Source organism: Pristiophorus japonicus, chromosome 5, assembly GCF_044704955.1.
Source record: "Pristiophorus japonicus isolate sPriJap1 chromosome 5, sPriJap1.hap1, whole genome shotgun sequence".
NCBI classification, from domain to species: Eukaryota; Metazoa; Chordata; class Chondrichthyes; family Pristiophoridae; genus Pristiophorus; species Pristiophorus japonicus.
Window position 1 is genome coordinate 162,055,294 of NC_091981.1, and position 24,359 is coordinate 162,079,652.

At 45.0% G+C, this 24,359-nt stretch overlaps 1 protein-coding gene across 6 annotated transcripts in view; it reads left to right on the forward strand.

The window, feature by feature from the left end:
* The window catches only part of LOC139264489 (cytoplasmic dynein 1 intermediate chain 1), a 532,713-nt gene that overhangs the window by 497,870 nt on the left and 10,484 nt on the right, over positions 1-24,359 (forward strand). For all 6 annotated transcript variants that reach the window (XM_070881048.1, XM_070881047.1, XM_070881049.1 and 3 more), the window contains one exon: positions 10,544-10,669. In XM_070881048.1, coding sequence (XP_070737149.1) covers positions 10,544-10,669 — 126 coding nt within the window. The remainder of the gene's footprint in view (positions 1-10,543; positions 10,670-24,359) is intronic.

The following is a 24,359-nucleotide window of genomic DNA, read 5'->3' on the forward strand; positions in this document are numbered from 1 at the left end:
TCCTCCTCAATCGTCTTCTCCCTGTGGCTGAAGAGCTCCTCCCAGAGTCACAATGCGAATCCGCCCACGAAGGGGCTGGATGGCCATGATCTTCACCGCGCATCAAATTCAAGAGAAATGCAGGGAGCGCCGCCTTTGACCTCACAAAGGCCTTCAACACTTTCAACCAGGAGGGATTATGGAGTGTCCTCATATTCGGCTGCACTCAAGTTTGTCACCATCCTCCGCCTCCTTTACGATGACATGCAAGCCATGATGCTGACCAACGGATCCACCACAGACCCAATACATGTGGACTGGGGTCAAGCAAAGGCTGTGTCATCGCACCAACGTTCTTCTCGATCTTCCTTGCTGCAATGCTCCATCTCACCCGCAATAAGCTCCCCGCTGGAGTGGAAGTAATCTACAGAACAAATGGGAACTTGTTCAACCTCCGTCGCCTCCAGTCCAGATCCAAGGTCGTCCCATCCTCTATCATTGAATTACAGTATGCGGACAACGCTTGCATTTACGCACACTCGGAGGTCAAACACCAATCCATCGTCAACACCTTCACCGAAGCGTATGAGAGTATGGGCCTTACACTAAACATCCATAAGACAAAGGTCTTCTACCAACCTGCCTCCGCCTCACAGTACTGCCCCCCCCCCGGTTATCAAGATTCATGACGAGGCCTTGGACAATGTGGACCATTTTCCAGGCCTCGGGAGCCTACTGTCAACAAGGGCAGACGTCGATGACGAAGTCCAACACCGCCTTCAGTGTGTCAGTGCAGCCTTTGGTCGCCTGAGGAAGAGAGTGTTTGAAGACTAGGGCCTCAAACCTGGTACCAAGCTCGTCGTCTACAGAGCAGTAGTGATACCTGCCCTCCTATATGCTTCAGAGACATGGACTATGTACAGCAGACACCTCAAAGCACTGGAGAAGTACCACCAAGCTCCCTCTGCAAGATCCTACAAATTCATTGACAGGATAGGCACACCAATGCCGGTGTTCGAGTGGTCAGCATCGAAGTATTGACCATTCTCAATCAGCTCCGATGGATGGGCCACAACGTCCGCATGCCCGATAGTAGACTCCCAAAACAAACACTCTACTCAGAGCTTCGACATGGCAAGTGAGTCCCAGGTGGCCAGAGGAAATGCTTCAAGGACACCCTCAAAGCCTCCTTGGAAAAAGTGCAACAACCTCACCGACATCTGGGAATCCCTGGCCCAAGACCGCTCAAAGTGGAGGAGAAGCATCTGGAAGGGCACCGAACATCTCGAGTCTCTTCACCGGGAGCAAGCGGAAGAAGCGCATGACAATCCAAGCATCCCACCCACCCGTCCCTTCAACCACTGTCTGCCCCACCTGTGACAGAGACTGTAGGTCCCGCATTGGACTCTTCAGTCACCTGAGAACTCATATTAGTGTCTGCCGAAGATGAAATAGTTTATATTCAGTGTGTTTTTAAGCTAACCAAACCTATGATGATTGATTTGATAAATAAGGATTGCAATGTTGGATAAGCTTTTTTTCTTCAATAGATTTGCATCCAGAAATAGGTTAGATGTTGATTCATGGTGTCCACCCAAGTCATGTCTATTCAATTTAATATACATCTATTTCATTTTCCAATGAAATGCATAATTTCTGTAGCAGTTCTTGACCTTCATGGCCACTACAGGATAACACAATGGGCTAGAATTTACTGAAAACAATAATGGCATATGAACGATGCATCATTAATGTGCAAATCGGTCAGCAAATTCAGGGGATTAAGAGATAAGGCGTGAGTTGCAAATCTTCAGAACTTGCTTGTCGATTTTTGCCTATTGTTTCGTAGAAACAGCATCTCGTCTGTAGCCTCTCATTATTCTTAAGAACTCGGTGGATTTGTACATTAATTGCCCATTAAACTCGCGACAGAAAGTTAAATCTAGTAATTAATAGCGTAAGTATCCTTTTAACGATGATATACTTGTTAATGACTGCTAATCAACCTCTGGCCCAGAACATGAACAATTTCAGTGGAATCTCATTCCTTCAGGTACTGAATTGATGGAGATTTTTAAAATGGCTTTTTTTTTCTCTTTGCCTTTTTTTCTATCTTAATTCTATTTCTTTTACTGTACCTGATTTGGCTCTAATTCACCCAATCTAATTCACCCTCCTTCTCAGTCTTTCCTCTGTTTATTTCTCAGTCCTTAAATCTCATTGGTTAAGGCGATGCACTTTCACTACGATCTCAAATGGCCTCTTGCCCTCACCACACAGTTATCAGCTCACACTTCTAGTAAGCTAGGACGCAGAAATCTTTTGAGCTGAAGAGTACAGGAAAATGTCTAACAGCTTATGCCATGAGATGCCCCGCTCAAACAAGTTCTGGCCCATTATCTTGACTACTAGTCCAAATATATGTCTGTTACCATTTAGAAATTTTCACTGTCATGGGATGGGTCCACTTTAGTCTTTCCCCAGTAGGAATAAGTTAACATGTAGCTTTTCTTTCATTACCAACATATTAAAGAAAGCATATTTTTGCATCCTGCTAATATGAATATCAGAATAATCATTGTTTATCTCCCAAAGAAATCTTACAATTTTATGGTGAAAGAACCCCACATCGGCCCGCTTCTATCCCGGGTCGAAGGGACCCCATACCGGCCTAATTCTACCCTGGGCTGAAAGGACCCCGGGGCCCGCTGGCGAGTCAGGGTGTGCCGGCTCTTCGGGGCCCACCGGGACCTGGCGACTCTTCCGAGGCCCGCTGGCTCTTCTGGGCCCGCTGGCACACCGACCACAAGGAAGACGCTGGGGTGGAGTGTTCCGGCAGTATAGTGAAACATTCTGCCCAGGGCCGGCGCTAAACTGGCCGAAGGGACTCCAGGGCCGGCGCTAAACTGGCCGAAGGGACTCCAGGGCCGGCGCTAAACTGGCCGAAGGGACTCCAGGGCCGGCGCTAAACTGGCCGAAGGGACTCCGGGGCCGGTGCTAAACTGGCCGAAGGGACTCCGAGGCCGGCGCTAAACTGGCCGAAGGGACTCCGGGGCTGGCGCTAAACTGGCCGAAGGGACTCCAGGGCCGGCGCTAAACTGGCCGAAGGGACTCCGGGGCCGGCGCTAAACTGGCCGAAGGGACTCCAGGGCCGGCGCTGAACCGGCCGAAGGGACTCCGGGGCCGGCGCTAAACTGGCCGAAGGGACTCCGGGGCCGGCGCTGAACCGGCCGAAGGGACTCCGGGGCCGGCGCTAAACTGGCCGAAGGGACTCCAGGGCTGGCGCTAAACTGGCCGAAGGGACTCCGGGGCCAGCGCTGAACCGGCTGAAGGGACTCCAGGGCCGGCGCTGAACCGGCTGAAGGGACTCCGGGGCCAGCGCTGAACCGGCTGAAGGGACTCCGGGGCCAGCGCTGAACCGGCTGAAGGGACTCCGGGGCCGGCACTGAACCGGCTGAAGAGACTCCGGGGCTGGCGCTAAACTGGCCGAAGGGACTCCGGGGCTGGCGCTGAACCGGCTGAAGGGACTCCGGGGCCGGCACTGAACCGGCTGAAGGGTCTCCGGGGCCGGCGCTGAACCGGCTGAAGGGACTCCGGGGCTGGCGCTGAACCGGCTGAAGGGACTCCGGGGCTGGCGCTGAACCAGCTGAAGGGACTCCGGGGCTGGCGCTGAACCGGCTGAAGGGACTCCGGGGCTGGCGCTGAACCGGCTGAAGGGACTCAATTTTTAAGCTATGAATCAACTTTTAAACAACTTAAACAATTCGGGAATCATAGAATCATAGAAACATAGAAAATAGGTGCAGGAGCAGGCCATTCGGCCCTTCGAGCCTGCACCACCATTCTAATATGATCATGGCTGATCATGCAACCTCAGTACCCCACCCCTGCCTTCTCTCCATACTCCCTGATCCCTTTAGCCGTAAGGGCCACATCCTTTTGAATATGTCCAACGAACTGGACTCAACAATTTTCTGTGGCGGAGAATTCCACAGGTTCACAGCTCTCTGGGTGAAAAAGTTTCTCCTCATTTTGGTCCGATATGGCTTCCCCCTTATCTTTAGACTGTGACCCCTGGTTCTGGACTTCCCCAACATCGGGAACATTCTACCTGCATCTAACCTATTCAGTCCTGTCAGAATTTTATAAGTGTCTATGAGATCCCCTCTCATTCTCCTAAATTCCAGTGAGTATAAGCCGAGTCGATCCAGTCTTTTCTCATATGTCAGTCCTGCCATCCCGGGAATCAGTCTGGTGAACCTTCGCTGCACTCCCTCAATAGCAAGCATTAGGAGACCAAAACTGCACACAATACTCAAGGTATGGTCTCACCAAGATCCTGTACAACTGCAGTAAGACCTCCCTGCTCCTATACTCAAATCTCCTCGCTCTGAAGGCCAGTATGCCATTTGCATTCTTTACTGCCTGCTGTCCCTGCATGCCTACCTTCAATGACTGATGTACCATGACACCCAGTCTCTTTGCACCTCCCCTTTTACTAATTTGTCACCGTCAGATAATAATCTGCCTCCCTGTTTTTGCCACCAAAGTAGATAACCTCACATTTATCCACATTATACTGCATCTGCCATGCATTTGCCCATTCACCTAACCTGTCCAAGTCCCCCTGCAGCCTCTTAGCATCCTCCTCGCAGCTCGCACTGCCACCCAGCTTAGTGTCATCTGCAAACTTGGAGATATTACCTTCAATTCCTTCGTCTAAATCATTAATGTATATTGCAAATAGCTGGGTCCCAGCACTGAACCCTGCGGCACCCCACTAGTCACTGCCTGCCATTCTGAAAAGGACCCGTTTATTCCCACTCTTTGCTTCCTGTCTGCCAACCAGTTCTCTATCCACGTCAATACCATGTGCCTTAATTTTGCCACTAATCTCTTGTGTGGGACCTTGTCAAAAGCCTTTTGAAAGTCCAAAAACACCACATCCACTGGTTCTCTCTTATCCACTCTACTAGTTACATCCTCAAAAAACTCTCAAGATTTGTCAAGCATGATTTCCCTTTCATAAATTTATGCTGACTTGGACTGATCCTGTCACTGCTTTCCAGATGCGCTGCTATTACATCTTTAATAATTGATTCCAGCATTTTCCCCACCACCAATGTCAGGCTAACCGGTCTATAATTCCCTGTTTTCTCTCCCTCCTTTTTTAAAAAGTGAGGTTACATTAACTACCCTCCAATCCATAGGAGCTGATCCAGAGTCCATGGAATGTTGGAAAATGACCACCAATGCATTACCATTTCTAAGGCCATTTCCTTAAGTACTCTGGGATGCAGACTATCAGGCCCTGGGGATTTATCGGCCTTCAATCCCTTCAATTTCCCTAACACCATTTCCTGACTGATAAGGATTTCCCTCAGTTCCCCCTCCTCACTAGACCCTCGGTCCCCTAGTATTTTCGGAAGGTTATTTGTGTCTTCCTTAGTGAAGACGGAACCAAAGTATTTATTCAATTTGTCTGCCATTTCCTTGTTCCCCATTATGAATTCACCTGATTCTGACTGCAAGGGACCTACATTAGTCTTCACTAATCTTTTCCTCTTCACATATCTATTGAAGCTTTTGCAGTCAGTTTTTATGTTCCCTGCACGCTTACTCTCATACTCTATTTTCCGCCTCCTAATTAAACCCATAGTCCTCTTCTGCTCAATTCTAAATTTCTCCCAGTCCTCAGGTTTGCTGCTATTTCTGGCCAATTTATATGCCTCTTTCTTGGACTTAACACTTTCCCTAATTTCCCTTGTTAGCCACGGTTGAGCCATCTTCCCTTTTCTATTCTTATGCCACACAGGGATGTACAATTGTTGTAGTTCATCCATGTGATCTTTAAATGTCTGCCATTGCCTATCCACCGTCAACCCTTTAAGTATCATTCTCCAGTCTATCCTAGCCAATTCAAGTCTCATACCGTCAAAGTTTCCTTTCTTTAAGTTCAGGACCCTAGTCTCTGAATTAATTGTTTCACTCTCCATCTTAATGAAGAATTCTACCATATTATGGTCACTTCCCCAAGGGGCCCCACATGACCAGATTGCTAATTAATCCTTTCTCGTTCCACAAGACCCAGTCTAGGATGGCATGCTCTCTAGTTGGTTCCTCGACATATTGGTCCAGAAAACCATCCCTAATACACTCCAGGAAATCCTCCTCCACAGTATTGCTACCAGTTTGGTTAGCCCAATCAATAGGTAGATTAAAGTCACCTATGATAACTGCTGTACCATTATTGCACGCAGCCCTATACAGCCAGCGCCTCACAGCTAATCTGGCATGCCTTGATGACCCTGAGATGCTTAATGGCCACAGTGCTTGGTCTGCCCTCTAGGTCTCCATAACCAGTGCCTGTGAAGAGACACTTGGTTACTCAACCAGAAAACACCAGGACTGGTTTGATGAAAATGATCAGGAGATCCAAGAACTAATAGTTCATAAGTTATGAGCATTTCTGAGCCTCAAGCAACAACCCAACTCGGGAGCTGGAAAGCAACGTTATAGACTGTTCAAGGCTGAGGTCCAACAAAAAACCCGGGACCTAAAGAACAGATGGTGGATGGAGAAAGCACAGGTGATACAACAACTGGCCGACAGCCACGATATACGAGGAATCTTCATTGCAGTCAAGGCCAGCTACAGTCCAAACTCCCAACGCCCCACCCTCTCCTGGCCAAGAACGGGGAAACACTCATCAAGGACACCGAGGCTGTCGGGGCCTGTTGGAAGGAGCACTTTGAAGATCTCCTCAATGGAGACTCTGCCTTTGACTCAAGTGTTCTCAATTCCATCCCGCAGCATGCGACCCACCACCACCTCAGTGAAACCCCAATGCTGCATGAGGTAGGCAAAGCCGTAAAACAGCTCAAGAATAACAAAGCTACGGGTGCGGATGGAATCCCTGCTGAGGCGCTAAAGTATGGCAGAGAGGCGCTGTTGGCGCTGATACATTACCTCATCTCTCTCATCTGGAGGGAGGAGAGCATGCCAGGAGATCTCAGAGATGCAGTGATCTTGACCATCTTTTAAAAAGGAGGACAAGTCTGACTGCGGCAACTACAGGGAATCTCCCTGCTATCAGCCACTGGGAAGGTTGTCGCTAGAGTTCTCCTCAACCGTCTTTTCCCTGTGGCCGAGGAGCTCCTCCCGGAATCACTGTGCGGATTTCGTCCCTTACGGGGCACAACGGACATGATCTTTGCAGCATGACAGCTGCAGGAAAAATGCAGGGAGCAGCGCCAGTCCTTATACATGGCCTTTTTTGATCTTACAAAGGCCTTTGACACTGTCAACCGTGAGGGCTTATGGAGCGTCCTCCTCCGTTTTGGATGCCCCCAAAAGTTTGTTAACAACCCTCGCCTACTCCATAACGACATGCAGGCCGTGATCCTTACCAACGGTTCCATTACAGACCCAATCCACGTCCAGACCGGGGTCAAACAGGGCTGCGTCATCGCACCAACTCTCTTCTCAATCTTCCTCGCTGCCATGCTCGACCTCATAGTCAACAAGCTCCCCGCTAGAGTGGAACTAAACTACAGAACCAGTGGGAAGCTGTTTAACCTACACTGCCTCCAGGCCAGGTCCAAGATCATCCCAACCTCTGTTGTTGAGCTGCAGTAGGCGGACGACGCCTTTGTCTGCGCACATTCTGAGGCTGAACTCCAGGATATAGTCGATGTATTCAGCAAGGCATATGAAAGCATGGGCCTTACGCTTTACATCAGTAAGACAAAGGTCCTCCACCAGCCTGTCCTCGCCACACAGCACTGCTCCCCAGTCATCAAGATTCACGGCGCGGCCTTCGACAATGTGGACCACTTCCCATACCTCGGGAGCCTTTTATTAACAAAGGCAGACATTGATGCAGAGATTCAACATCGCCTCCAGTGCAGCCTTTGGCCGCCTGAGGAAAAGAGTGTTCGAAGACCAGGCCCTCAAATCTACCACCAAGCTCATGGTCTACAGGGCTGTAGTAATACCCACCCTCCTGTATGGATCAGCGGCATGGACGATGTACAGAAGACACTGGAGATATATCACCAATGTTGTCTCCGCAAGATCCTGCAAATCCCTTGGGAGGACAGGCATGCCAACATCAGTGTCCTCGCTCAGGCTAACATCCCCAGCATTGAAGCACTAACCACTCTCGATCAGCTTCGCTGGGCAGGCCTCATAGTTCGCATGCCAGGACACGAGACTCCCTAAGTAATTGCTCTATGCGGAGCTTCTTCACAGCAAATGAGCCAAAGGTGGGCAGCGGAAACGTTACAAGGACACCCTCAAAGCCTCCCTGGTAAAATGCGACATCACCACTGACACCTGGGAGTCCTTGGTCGAAGACCGCCCTAGGTAAAGAAAGTGCATCCGGGAGGGCATTGAGCTCTTCGAATCTCAACGCCACGAGCGTGAAGAGGTCAGGCGCAGGCAGCGGAAGGAGCGTTTAGCGAATCAGTCCCACCCCCGCCCCCCCTTCTCCCGATGAATGTCTGTCCCACCTGTGACAGGGTCTGTGGCTCTCGCATTGGACTGTTCAGCCACCAAAGAACTCACTTTATGAGTGTAAACAATTCTTCCTCAATTCCTATGAACTGCTTTTAATGATGAAAGGATCATATAGTGTCACATCGCTACCACATGGAGACCATTACTGCCTTTTGAAGTATAGCCAGGAGCAAAAAACGACACGAGTTCTCTGTGAAAGTTAGGAAAGTAGCACATTGATGTGTATAAAAGTATAATTTCTATCCCATTTATGATTCTTCTAGCTGACTGTGGCCTATCTGAGTCAAATATATATTGATGCTTTGGATTTTCCAAAACATAGGATTTTGTTATTTTATTGGGTATGTTACCCTCCCCTCTTCTCATTTTGCCAGAACATGCACCTGTGCTGAGATGGTGAGTAGAGAGACTCTCCCAGGCCTTTGTCTTAGTTGCTCTTGAGCCAGCTACCAAGGGCTATACAATAGTGGGATGATGGCCAGTATACTTTCTCTGCAGTTTTCCCTTTCCCATCTGCATCTGTTTTGTGTGGGAGATCAAACTTACAACTCACCTCTTCATGGCTCAAGTGTTGGTGGCCAGTGTCCTGCTATTCAAACCTATGTTTTTGTAGTAATATTTAACCTACTTCTGATCCTATGCATCCAATTGTTGTCCTGTCGGCTGATAGTTATTAAGTCAATTTTAAAAAGTAATCTCATGGTGTACAATAAATAAGGAGCACAGTTAATCGAAATTCCAACTTGCCTCCAGAGGGATCCCAGTTGTGATATTTAGTCTTTACTGATTTCAACAAGAACAGTGATAGAGGAAGTGCAGTTCGCAAAAATTGTCTCAGGTTAGGCAAGGGGAAATCAGCCGGGATTCATACTATGATCACTATTTAGTAATCCCTGCTGAAAAATGCACCTCCTGTGGAGTTCAGATGATGACTGAATTGTCACAACATATCCCTTGCGGTTGAATACATTGCTAATACAGAATCCAGGCTCGCAGCTGAAGAACAACTACTTAGGCGAGGTATAAGAGGGCTGCTGGTACACATGGAACCTTCCTCCGACATGAATCGCCATCTTCAGGAGAGACGGGGAGATAATTTGGGGGAGGAAAGAAACTCCAATGCACTGCACAACAGTTATTAAACTCTGATTCATGGCTACAGTTCCCCACATTGAGTTATTGATCTTGGACATGGCTTCTTCATTTGAGGTGGCGCTCAGTGGAAGTCTGGTACACCTGGGGTGGGGGGAAACATTGCAGACACGTCATTCTGACCTGCTCTGGACAACTTCTAGAAGCTGATCCTGGAGCTGATGACCTGCACCCCTCTCAGCTGGGAATCATAGAATGATACAGCACAGGAAAAAAGACCATTCAGCCCATCGTGCCTGTACCAGTTCTTTGTTAGAGCTGTCCAATTAGTCACGCTTCCTTGATCATTGCTCATAGCCCTGTCTTTCCCTTCAAGTATTTATCCAATTCTCTTTTGAATATTACTATTGGATCTGCCTCCACCACCCTTTAAGACAGTGCGTTCCAGATCAATACCTAGCTGTGTAAAAAAAAAAAAAAAAAAAATTCTCATGGCGCCTTAGGCAATTACCTTAAACCTGTGTCCCCTGGTTACCGACCCTTCTGGCACTGGAAACTGTTTCTTCTTATTTACTCTATCAAACCAATTGATAATTTTGCCAATCATCTCTATCAAATCTCCTCTTCACCTTCTCTGCTCTAAGGAGATCAACCCATGCTTCTCCAGTCTCTCCACATAACTGAAGTCCCTCATTCCTGGTACCATTTAAGTTAATTTCTTCTGCACCCTCTCGATGCCTTGACATCCTTCCTAAAGAGTTGTGTCCAGATTTGGCTGCAATACTCCAGACTAAAGTGTTTTATAAAGCATTAGCATAACTTGCTTGCTTTTGTACTCTCTTCCTCTATTAATAAAACCAAGGATCTCGTTTGCTTTTTCAACAGCCTTCTCAACTTATTTGTTTACTTGGGCTGTTATACAAATTAACTTTTTAATATTGCCTAATTTTAGGTACCAACAGCTAGTGCAGCTGTTGAGGGAACTTCTGCATTAAATCGGGTCAGATGGGCACCAACTGGCAGAGAGGTGGCAGTAGGAGATTCAGAAGGGCACATATGGGTTTATGATGTAGGCGAGGTAAGTAACAAATTTGTTATTATAAAGTTATCTTTGTAATCTGTTTAGTAAGTCTGATTTTCTTTGGTCGTTCATGCATATCTCTATATATTTGAAATTTTACATCCTCTAAAATCCCATGGAAATGTTTATGTGCTACTCTTGCATTCTACTTGAAAGATGTGAAAGTTGAATATGGTTTGCATATCTCCTTATGTAAGTAATGTTGCTTTAAAAGTTATATTTAGCATTGCATTCATTATATACACTGACTGATATTTTCTGGTAATCAGCTGCACTGATCCTCATAAATGATCCTCAGTGCAGATATTCATCACTGCTCAATTGCATGGAGCATCTTAGCCACCTTTGTCCACTATGTTTGAGTGGGGTTGGATGGGACCAATCAGCAGCAGAAAAGAAACAAACACAATAAAATTATCCCTCCCCACTCCATTTTTTAAAAAACTGACGACATGGCTCGATTTCAAATCAGTAACCTCAGAATTTAGAGGACTCTTATAAACTGCTCAAGCACTCTGAATGAGATTTTCTAATTAGGACTTTTGATAAATTGTCTGTGATGCAATTATTGGGCTGATCTATTTTGTAATTGGTAAACTTTAATATGTTGCATAAATAAGAATACAAGAAAAGTCAGGGATGAAAAATCTCACCAGAGCTCATCCGTCTGGTACCTGTCATGGCATTGAATTGTATTTTAAATAACCCAATGGTTTTGTTACCTTGTTACCTCTATACATAAGTGGAGCAACAACACAAGAGGTGCAGATGAACTAAAGAGCTTTTATTTTTCGAATCCATTGCCTTTAATTTCCTGCATTTTTATATATTTAAACAGCTATTTTCTGACTATATTGCACAACAGGTTGCATTTTAATTGATCTCAAATTTAACTTTAGGAAAAGCACAACCTGATAAGAGGTTAATTGTCCTTTTTTAAATTTAATTCATGCAAATGTTCTCGTTTTCAAACTCAGCTTTGAGTTAATTAGTGCTTTTTTTTCTCATTGGAAAATGGAAAATCTGAAATAGTACAATGGATAAATTATATTTCACGAATAATAAATCATTGAAATGTATCTTAAAATATAATTGTTTTCAGAATCATTTTACTTTTAAAGATTAATTAATGGCATTTTCCTTTTAGCCTTGAGGTATTTTGCATACAATATGAGTTTCCAAATATTCTGATAATATTCACGTGTATTTTATATAGCGCATAAAATAAGTTTTACTGTTCTAAAATCCAGCACCAATCATCTGTTTAAAGAAGAATCTTCACTAAAAACATGTTTAGCCGTAAGGCAAAGGAAGCCTCATCGGTGACTATTTGAACATTTAATGTAAAGGCTTTTTTGGTTTTGAAATGTTATGATAGTATGATTAATTCAGGAATATTTTAATTACAGTATTTCCATTGAAACTACATGCAAAAGGTTGGCTGCTTTAACTGAATGCATAGTTCTGCAGTTAACTGCTGTAGATCTGTCCTGCCCCTTAAATCACCCACACAGGAGTTCAAGATTACATTTTTCCCCACAAGCTAGAATATCTAGAACAATGTAAAAGTCAAACCCTGAAAACCATTTAGAGTCATTCCAATTACTGCTGCTTTCTCAGACATTATTCATTGCCATTGCCAGCATTTTTCCCACAAAGGTATGCTGCCTCAGATTTGTTTCTTTATGAAGATTTCTTGAAGCAGATGTTACCACAGTTATTGTAACCTGTCCTATCGCACACATGCACAGTTCACACTGCAATAGTGTTCTACTTCATTTTTCTTTCAATACAAATAAAGTTTTCTCGCTTTGTATCTATTATTTGTGTGCCTTTGTGGAAACGCGATTTATTGGAACTCGCTGACAAATAGACAAAAATTGAAATATAAAGTACTATTCTCATAATTCTAAATGCAACTAGAGCTTCCCATTTTAGTTGCTTTTTTAGTCATTCATCAATTAAGGATCCAATGTAAAATTAATAAACTTTAATAACAAAATTGTAGAAAGTTTGTGTACGCAACTCTGCTGTAATTAATAATGGAAACACTTTCTAATGTTGGAATAACATTGTTACGAGATGTTACAAGTTCTCATTTTGTCCAGTACTAAAATTACATCAAATCAATTTTTTAAAAAAAATTTGAGTCTTACTTTCAGGATCATGCATTGTATATTTTGTATTCCTGCTAAGTCTTGTCCCATTTTCAAATCTGCTCATCTTGACCACAGTAATGCATCTGTTTGACAGACTGTTATTTTGTATGTTAAGTTTAACTTCAACAACTGCTGAGGCTTTGTACGCTGCCAGACAATGATAAAAATATTGATTATTCAAAGTTTACCCGTCCATACAAAGAGCACTCTAGATTATTTCTTACTGATCAGTACATTACTGAATAATAGAAGCATACTTACACAAAGTCAAACTCTACTTTTCAATTGTTTTACATATGGGAGGAGAGGGTAGTTCCTTTAGCGAACTCCTTGTACTGATTTCAGAATTTAGAATGATTTATAGAAACCTCAATAAAAACCCTGTGTCTGCCATAAATTTTAAAGACTTTTTTTCCAAACATTGAAATTTAGTTAATGCAATAATTAATGCAGTGGAAAAACATTTTCATCAAAGTAAAGAATAACTCAATTAATATTTTTATTTGCTTATCTCTTGAAAGTAAAAAAATTGGTAAATTTCAATTTTGTTTTTGTTGATTTCTTGATTTTGTCTCAACCTAAATTGCTATTCTGCAATTTATTGTAATTGTGAGAAACTTTAGACAGATAAGGAAATAGTAATCTTTTCTTTGCAGGTTAATACAAATATTACTATTTTAGTAACCATTTCTATAAACGTGAAATATTGGATGCCAACCTTGGCCATCCATTATCATGATTTAATTTGATATGCATGAAGTTTAGCTTTTCAATGTGAATTCTTTGCCCCCTCCGGAACTCAAAGTTTTTTCTTTGCAGTAATAAGATCTGGCATTACTTTCAAAGCCTGGTTTAAGACTATCTTCTGGTACTGTGCAGATTTTAACAGGGAAAGTACTAGCTTGAAGGAGTAATTATGTTGGATTAGTGACATTTTGAATAGCCAAGTTTAATTTTAATGCAGAACTTCTGCTTAACTTTAAACTTGTCATACAGAAAAAAACGTAAAATAAATGTGAAGACACTATTTGCTTTACACCTTTTTACTGCTAATGATTTTTTTCTTGATTCTGTATGTATATACTACATTTTAATAAGACTGAATCAAATCTGTAATTATAAATTTTATTTCGTACATTACTCAGTTTTTGCAAGAACATTTGTCTAGCTAAAGTATACATCAGTGTCATAAAGTCAAAGGAGTTGGCTGTATATAGGAAATGTTAATTCATGATATTGCTGTTAAGTTTCCTTCACAAAATATACAGTAGCTTAAGACAAATTGTAACAACGGGGAAGTTAACGGTACCTTTGGTGGGACAGCCAACGTGAAAGTCCTGGTTTTCCAATTGGTTAGAAAATGTTTTCGCACAGATTCCACACTTTAAACGGCTGACCACCACAAAATCAGCAGGACTGGCTGTTTTGGGGTATCCCAGCTGCAGGAAGGTACTCCGTGATCCAGATAAAGTGCCTGCTAACATTCTGGGATTTAAAAATTGGATTTGGGTCCAAGTTATGCAGGAGAGTTCTTTTAAATCAGAAGTATGTAGGTTCGGTACTTTGGTTCGGTATTCACTAAGAAGGACACAAACAACCTTCCGGATATAAAAGGGGTCAGAGGGTCTAGTAAGGAGGAGGAACTGAGGGAAATCCTTATTAGTCGGGAAATTATGTTGGGGAAATTGATGGGATTGAAGGCCGATAAATCCCCAGGGCCTGATGGACTGCATCCCAGAGTACTTAAGGAGGTGGCCTTGGAAATAGCGGATGCATTGACAGTCATTTTCCAACATTCCATTGATTCTGGATCAGTTCCTATGGAGTGGAGGGTAGCCAATGTAACCCCACTTTTTAAAAAAGGAGGGAGAGAGAAAACAGGGAATTATAGACCAGTCAGCCTGACATCGGTAGTGGGTAAAATGATGGAATCAATTATTAAGGATGTCATAGCAGCGCATTTGGAAAGAGGTGACATGATAGGTCCAAGTCAGCATGGATTTGTGAAAGGGAAATCATGCTTGACAAATCTTCTGGAATTTTTTGAGGATGTTTCCAGTAGAGTGGACAAGGGAGAACCAGTTGATGTGGTATATTTGGACTTTCAGAAGGCTTTCGACAGGGTCCCACACAAGAGATTAATGTGCAAAGTTAAAGCACATGGGATTGCGGGTAGTGTGCTGACATGGATTGAGAACTGGTTGGCAGACAGGAAGCAAAGAGTAGGAGTAAATGGGGACTTTTCAGAATGGCAGGCAGTGACTAGTGGGGTACCGCCAAGGTTCTGTGCTGGGGCCCCAGCTGTTTACACTGTACATTAATGATTTAGACGAGGGGATTAAATGTAGTATCTCCAAATTTGCGGATGACACTAAGTTGGGTGGCAGTGTGAGCTGCGAGGAGGATGCTATGAGGCTGCAGAGCGACTTGGATAGGTTAGGTGAGTGGGCAAATGCATGGCAGATGAAGTATAATGTGGATAAATGTGAGGTTATCCACTTTGGTGGTAAAAACAGAGAGACAGACTATTATCTGAATGGTGACAGATTAGGAAAAGGGGAGGTGCAACGAGACCTGAGTGTCATGGTACATCAGTCATTGAAGGTTGGCATGCAGGTACAGCAGGCGGTTAAGAAAGCAAATGGCATGTTGGCCTTCATAGAGAGGGGATTTGAGTACAGGGGCAGGGAGGTGTTGCTACAGTTGTACAGGGCTTTGGTGAGGCTACACCTGGAGTATTGTGTACAGTTTTGGTCTCCTAACCTGAGGAAGGACATTCTTGCTATTGAGGGAGTGCAGCAAAGGTTCACCAGACTGATTCCTGGGATGGCGGGACTGACCTATCAAGAAAGACTGGATCAACTGGGCATGTATTCACTGGAGTTCAGAAGAATGAGAGGGGACCTCATAGAAACGTTTAAAATTCTAATGGGTTTAGACAGGTTAGATGCAGAAAGAATGTTCCCAATGTTGGGGAAGTCCAGAACCAGGGGTCACAGTCTAAGGATAAGGGGTCAGCCATTTAGGACCGAGATGAGGAGAAACTTCTTCACCCAGAGAGTGGTGAACCTGTGGAATTCTCTACCCCAGAAAGTTGTTGAGGCCAATTCACTAAATATATTCAAAAAGGAGTTAGATGAAGTCCTTACTACTAGGGGGATCAAGGGGTATGGCGAGAAAGCAGGAATGGGGTACTGAAGTTGCATGTTCAGCCATGAACTCATTGAATGGCGGTGCAGGCTCGAAGGGCCGAATGGCCTACTCGTGCACCTATTTTCTATGTTTCTATGTGCTAAGAACCCATTAACTCGGTCGTCAAAGCATTCCCAATTGGATGTTTATCAATAAAATCCTTTCATTTACATAATGATTCAGCCATGTCTCTCTACCAAAATATCTCCTCTTCAGTCAGTGGCACATTTCCCAGGAACTCATCAACTAGCATGTGCCGTTTATCTTTTGCAGAGTATTTAGAATGCTTAACCCTTGGTGCAGAAACTTTTAGAAGAATGTCTAGACAGCAAATGCCATGTGCATTTCTATGTGCTGAATCTCTTAGATACATTTTCTAACTTTTTTTTCTTTCAACTATCAACTATTTAAAAAAATAAATCAAGTGTCTCATAGATATTATTCCGAGACACAGTGCAGATAAAGAACCAGATTCTTTGTTGACATGATCTCTCGCTGTCCAAAATTCACCATCACTTTTTACAAAATAAAAACTGAACAAAATACAAAAAGTGCAGTGATGTGCTAATATTTTTCTGGTACATTGATGACTCGGTGCCATTTCCTGCTCTCGACCCAAACTAGAAAATGTCATCCACTTTTCTTCCAATTTCCACCCTTCTCTCACTTTCACATGGTACATCTTCGACTCTTCCCTCAACTTCTTTGTCTCCATTTGTGGGGATAGGCTATCGACCAATATCCACTATAAGCCCACTGACTCCTACAGTTAACTTGACTACACCTCTTCCTACTGCACTATACTCCCACCCTGCTTCCTGTAAGGACTCTCTTCCATTCTCCCAGTTTTTCCATCTCTTTCGCATCTGTTCTGACGATACCACCTTCCATACTAGTGCTTCCAATATGTCTTCCTTTTTCCTTAACTGAGGATTCCCCTCCACTGTGGTTGGCAGGGCCCTCAACAGCTTCTGTTCCAATTCCCACATTTCTGCTCTCACCCCTTCCCCTCCTTCCCAGAACGACAATAGGGTTCCCCTTGTCCTCACCTTTCACCCCACCAGTCTCCACATTCAATGGATCATCCTCTGCCATTTACACCACCTCCAGCATGATACCACCACCAAACACATCTTCCTCTCCCCTTTCAGCATTCCGATGGGGACCGTTCCCTTCACGACACCCTGGTCCACTCCTCAATCACCCCTCCCCTTCTCATGGCACCTTCTGTGCAGGCGCAGGAGAAGCAACATCTGCCCTTTTACCTCCTCCCTTCCCACCATCCAGGGCCCCAAATACTCCTCCTAGGTGAAACAGCAATTTACTTGTTGTACTTTCAATTTAGTATACTGTATTCACTGCCCACAATGCGGTCCTCTACATTGGGGAGACCAAACTTTGATTGGGTGACTGGTTTGTGAAACACTTCCATTCAGTCCGCAAGTGTGACCCTGAGCTTCCGGTTTTCTGTCACTTTAATTCTCTGCTCCACTCCGACTCTGATCTCTCCATCCTCGGTCTCTCACGCTGTTCCAACGAACCTCAACGTAAACTTGAGGAATAACACCTCATCTTTCGATTAGGCACTTTACAGCCTTCTGGGCTCAACATTGAGTTCAACAATTTCAGATCATAACTTTGCCCCCATTTTTTCAGATGACAGCAGTTGATGATTCTGCTATACCCATTTACATCTCTTCTAGACTTATCTTTTGTTTCTTTACTTGTCCCATTACCATCTCCTTTTGCCTTGCACCATCATCCCTTTTGTCACATAATCTCTCCTGCCTGCACGCTATCACAGACCTTCCCTTTTGTTCTTTCCTCTCCTCCCCCTTTCCCTGCCTCTGTATCTGCTTAAAACCTGTTACATCTCCAACCTTTTCCAGTTCTGATGAAAGGTCATCAACCTGAAAGATTAACTCTGTTTCATTCTTGCCAGACCTGCTGAATATTTCCAGCATTTTCTGTTTTTATTTCAGAAATCCAGGATCCGCAGTATTTTGCTTTTGTACTAAGAATATGACTTGCTTTGCCTGTGGTAATTGTTCTGTGTTGTGAAACCCTATGTAATATTTCTGAAACCAAGAGCGGTATATATAAATTTAGTAAGTTTTACGTAGAAAGTAAAGAGAAACATGGGCTCAGTTTAACCAGGTTATAGAAAAAGTAATATTTTTGAGTTATATTTATTTGCATCTTATTTGTAACACTACGGGCCCAAGTTTCCACATGATTTGCGCTTGATTTTTAGGAGCAACTGGTGGAGAACGGACTATCTTAGAAATCGCAATTCTCCACATTTTTTTTTCTGCAGTTCTAGTCAGGTAGAACAGTTCTACTTTGGAACAGAATTTTTTCTTCAAAAGGGGGCGTGTCCGGCCACTGACGCCTGATTTGAAAGTTTCCACAGTGAAAACGTACTCCAAACTAACTTAGAATGGAGCAAGTGAAGATTTTTGTAGAACTGAAAAAACCTGTTCTACACATTAAAAAAATCAGGCGCAGGTTACAAATTAGGCGTCCAGAACGAGGGGGGGGGGGAAGGGAACTCATTAAATTCTACAATCAATCCTTATTTATACTTCTACAAATATTATACAAATAAATCCAACCTGAATAAACATTTATAAGCAAAGAAAAGATTAAATAAACCATCTTCCTACCTGTGTGAAAGTGCTTCAGGCACAGAGAATTCTGCAGTCAGCCTGAGGCGCCCGTTCTTCTCGCAGGGGGGGGGAGGGGAGAGGAGGCGCCCGTTCTTTCCCGCGGGGGGGGGGGGCGCCCGTTCTTCCCGCGGGGGGGGGGGCGGCAGGGGAGAGGAGGCGCCCGTTCTTTCCCGCGGGGGGGGGGGGGTGCCCGTTCTGCCCGCGGGGGGGGAGGGGAGAGGAGGCGCCCGTTCTTTCCCGCGGAGGGGAGGGAGAGGAAGGAGACAGCGGTTTGTTGCCGCGGAGGGGAGGGAGGGGAAGGAAACAGCGGTTTGTTGCCGTGGAGGGTGGGGAGGGGAAGGAGACAGTGAGAAGGCTGCAAGTGCTGATGTGCTGATGGCAATGTGCTTTTATTAAAAAAATGTTCAAAAATTAAACAGCTACAAAGAACTACAAAAATGGCCGAGTGCCAATGCTTTTTTCACACTGAGCATGCGCGAACGCTCCAACGCGCACGCGCAGCGTTGCCGGCAGGAAAAAAACTAATTTAAATAGTACCCGCCCCCTCCCACTTACAAAATCGTCGCGAGTGTAGGCTCCGCCCCCCTGGGCGCCACGCCAAACAGACAAGGAGCTGCAAAGCGCTCGAAAATAGCGCGTTTTTTTTTTAGGCGCGAAAAACGGGCGCACTGCTCGGGGGGGCGCCCGTTTTTTATCCTGTGGAAACTTGGGCCCTACATTTCAGGAGGCTTTTATACTTCAGCTAGTCCAAAGTGATCTATTGTTGTTTGACTAAACAGAGCATTTGTAGCTAAACATGCTATGTTTCTTATGCTAAGGTTATATAAATGTTCATTAATTAGAAGTGATTGATTTGTAATGTAGATGTTACCTTTGCACAATGATCAAATCCATTGTGTCTGTGTTTGTGTGTGTCTGTTAGCAAGCATTTCAGCTTCGCTGTTTTTGTTTTCTCTCGCCTTTAAGAAGCCTATCATCATTAGAAGTTGGAGCTTACAGTCAGGCCTTTACCAGTAATAAAGGAGGTGTAAAGATAGAGCCTGAAGTGACTTGCCTGACAATTTATTTTAGAATTGTCCCTCTTTCCTTCTGGGAGGATGCTGAGCCTCCACTAAGCAGCTCGCCAGCCAGGCTGAGATTGGGAAATCAGTATGCTGTGGCAGGTGCAGGACAGCACACTGGTGCACCAATCCACTGCCTCACCTGTTACTGCATTTTCACCCAGCTCCACAAAGTACAACTCATCTAGAATGCCATGATCGGTGTCCTCACCTCTACAAAGGTTCATATCGCTATCATCCCATCCTAGCCAAACTCCACTATCTCTCCATGCCCCAGCAAATTAATTTTAAGATCCGTGACCTCACGCAATCCTATCTCAAGAGATGACCTCCTATCATACAATCACCACCTTCTTTAAATTTGGCCTCCTGCTCATTTTGTCCATTTTCCATTCCACCATTGGTAGCTGCTCTTTGTCACTGTCCCTGCCCTCTGGAACTCGGTCATTATCTTGACATTGTCACCCCTTTCCTGTCTTCCAAATCCTCATGAGATTCTTTTGTTCGCCTGTGTTTCTCTCTTTTGCCTTTCTCCTTCCTGCAAGGTGTCCTCTTTTTGTTCTGCTTTGTAAAGAGGTCCAAGACGTGGATGTGAGGCATTTCATAGAAATGTAAACTGTTGTTGCCAAGTCCACTTTTCACAAGAGCAATTGTATTGTGACAGATCTTTTCACAGCTTTGGTTAGTTTGTACGTTTCACTTTATAAATATTTAATTCAGCCTGTACTTTAACATAGTCTTGGGGGAGAAATGAAGACCCTTCTTTATTTAGAGGTTTTAAAGTGTATCTGTTTTACACATCAGCAATTCAACTAGTTTATAAACACAAGATTCCCACCAAATTTTTCAGCGAAGGCATTATCATATAGTCAAGCAGATCGTGCCAGAATGTACACATCGGGAGCTACAGGCCACTAGTTAGTGGTAGTGTGGAAACCTGGTTCTTTGCCACTCAGGTGTTGAATGAGGACCTTCATCCAACTAGTTAAGAAGACATTTTGAACCTACAGTACTTTGAAGCAGTAAAAATGATCCTGATCTCAGTGAAGAAATTATTAGTTTAATTACTCAAACGCAAACGAGCTCCCCTTCTGGCTAGGTTGGCCAGGCTAAATGCATTGTCCAGTGTGGTACTGACCCATACACAACAGGAAATTTCAGTCACATTCTATGCTGAGTTGGTAGTAAGGGCACTGCAATTATTGCAAATGGCCTCACTGGGCTAAGAACATAATAAGAGCATAAGAATTAGGAGCAGGAGTAGGCCATTTGGCCCCTAGAGCCTGCTCCACCATTCAATAAGATCATGGCTGATCTTCCTCAACTTCACCTTATACTACCCCCATATCCCTTGATTCTCTTAATATTCAGAAACCTATTGATCTCTATCTTGAATATATTCAACGTCTGAGCATCCACAGTTTTCTGCGGTAGAGAATTCCAAAGATTCAATACCCTCTGAGTGAAGAAGTTTCTCCTCATTTCAGTCCTAAATGGCCAACCCCTTATTCTGAGACTGTGATCCCTGCTTCTAGACTCCCCAACCAGGGGAAACATCCTCCCTGCATCTATCCTGTCAAGCCTTGTAAGAATTTTGCATGTTTCAATGAGATCACCCCTCATTCTACTAAACGCTAGAGAATTATAGGCCTAGTCTACTCAATTTCTCCTCATAGGTCAATCCCCCCATCCCAGGAATCAGTCTGGTGAAGCTTCGTTGCACTCCTTTGTAAGGTAAAGAGACCAAAACTGTACACAATATTCCAGATGTGGTTTCACCAGGGCCCTGATATGTCCTGATACAGTACAAATGCACACGAGGCCCATACTAGAGAGAAGGTCACTCTGTGACCAGCAACCTTTATTCCAGCACTGAAGTAGAGAAGATGGATGGAGCTTCCCCTTTTATACCTGAAAGTCCAGGTTAGGAGTGTCTCCCACAAGTTCACCACCTAGTGGTCAGTGTTCTCACGGTGTACAACTTAGGTCAGTTTATACATGGATTACAATGACAGTTGAATACATGACATCACCTCCTCCCCAAAGTCTTATTGGGATCACAGGTTAAGTCTCTCTGGTGGTTTATGCTCCCTTGTAGAGCGCCTGAGTTGGGGCTCCGGTCGTTGGGCGCTGGCCTGAGTGTCTGCTGTTTGCAGTGCCTCAGGACTGCCCACAGTGACTGGGCTCCCCTCCACTTGGTTCTGGTGTTCGGTCACCTGTGGTGGAGTGATCTCTACATCGTGTTCTTCCTCTGCTTCTTCTGTGGGGTTGCTGAACCTCCTTTTCGTTTGATCCACGTGTTTGCGGCAGATTTGTCCATTGGTAAGTTGAACTACCAGAATCCTATTCCCCTCTTTGGCAACCACAGTGCCTGCAAGCCATTTGGGCACTGCAGCGTAGTTGAGGACAAAGACATGGTCATTGACATCAATACATTGCGCCCTCGCATTCCCGTCATGGTAGTCACATTGTGACCGGTGCCTGCTCTCAACAATTTCTTTCATGGTTGGGTGTGTAAGGGATAACCTGGTTTTGAGCGTCCTTTTCATTAGCAGCTCTGCGGGTAGAACCCCTGTGAGCGAGTGTGGTCGGGATCTATTGGCCAACAGGAGGCTTGATAAGCGGCTTTGTAGGGAACCCCCTTGGATTCTGAGCATCCACTGTTTGATTATCTGCACTGCTCGTTCCGCCTGGCCGTTTGAGGCCGGCTTGAACAGTGACGTTCTAACATGGTTGATTCAATTGCCTGCCATGAAGTCCTGGAATTCAATGCTTGTAAAGCACGGGCCATTGTCACTGACCAAGACGTCCGGTAGACCATGGGCGGCGAACATTGCCCATAGAGGTTCTACCGTGGCAGAGGATGTGCTTGAATTGAGAATGTCACACTCCATTTGGAGTAGGCGTCTACTACAACCAAGAACATTTTTCCCATGAAAGGACCTGCGTAATCCACATGGATGCGTGACCATGGTTTAGTGGGCCAGGACCAGGGGCTAAGAGGGGCTTCTCTGGGCGCATTGCCCAGCTGGGCACACGTGTTGCACCTGCGAACATAAAGTTCCAGATCTCCATCTATCCCTGGCCACCAAACATGTGACCTGGCAATTGCCTTGATCATGACAATGCCCGGGTGCTCATTGTGGAGTTCTCGGATGAACGCCTCTCTGTCCATCTGGGGCATGACTACTCGGTTTCCCCATAGTAGGCAATCGGCCTGAATCGAGAGTTCATCCTTGCGCCTGTGAAATGGTTTAAATTCCTCAGGGCATGCCCCGTACGTGGCTGCCCAGTCCCCATTCAGAACACATATCTTGAAGAAAGACAGTAGCGGGTCTCTATTTGTCACGGGCTGTCATGGGTGAGCCTTCACTTTCGAAAACTTCAACAGCCATGACCATCTCAGCAGCATGGTGGCTAGTGGGAGCCTGCTGAGTGCATCGGCGCAGTTTTCAGTGCCCGGTCTGTGCTGAATTGTATAGTCATAGGCGGCTAATGTGAGTGCCCACCTCTGTATGCGGGCCGACTCATTTGCATTTATGGCCTTGTTATCAGCCAAAAGGGACGTTAGGGGTTTGTGATCTGTCTCCAGCTCAAATTTTCTGCCAAACAGGTACTGGTGCATTTGTTTTACTGCATATGCACATGCAAGCGCTTCCTTTTCTACCATCCCGTAGCCCCTTTCTGCCTGGGACAGACTTCTGGAGGCATAAGCTACCGGCTGTAACTGACCCTTGGCATTAACATGCTGCAACACATATCCGACCCCATAGGATGACGCATCGCACGTTAAAACAAGTTTCTTACATGGGTCATATAGCGTTAACAGATTGTTAGAGCACGCAATTTGTTATGCTCCATCAAAAGCCCTTTCCTGGCTGTCCCCCCAGACCCATTCACAACCTTTGCGTAGGAGCACATGTAGCGGCTCTAACAACATGTTCAGTTTGGGAAGAAAGTTACCAAAATAGTTCAGGAGCCCCAGGAGTGAGCGCAGCTCCGTCGTGTTACGGGGTCTGGTGGGTGCTCTCTGGATCGCTTCCGTTTTGGTCTGATCCCATCTGCTGCTACCCTCATCCCCAGGAATTCTACCTCTGGAGCTAGGAAGAAGCACTTCGCCTTTTTCAGTCGCAGACCTACCCAGTCCAGTCTGTGTAGCACCTCCTCCAGGTTGTGGAGGTGTTCTTCAGTATCGCAACCCGTGATGAGGATGTCGTCTTGAAAAACCACCGTCCTTGGAATCGACTTGAGGAGACTTTCCATGTTTCGTTGAAAGATTCGGCCGAGCGAATCCCGAACGGACATCTGTAGTACTCAAACAACCCCTTGTGTGTCGTGATGGTGGTCAGCTTCTTCGCTTCACTCGCTAGCTCCTGGGTCATATAAACTGAGGTCAGATCCAGTTTTTTAAAAGGTTTGCCACCGGATAGCGTCGCAAAGAGGTCCTCCGCTCTCAGTAGCGGGTACTGGTCTTGAAGTGACACTCGATTGATTGTGGCCTTGTAATCACCACATATCCTGACCGACCCATCCGCCTTGAGCACCAGCACAATTAGGCTCGCCCAGTCACTGAGTTCGACTGGCGAGATGATGCCTTCCCTCAGCA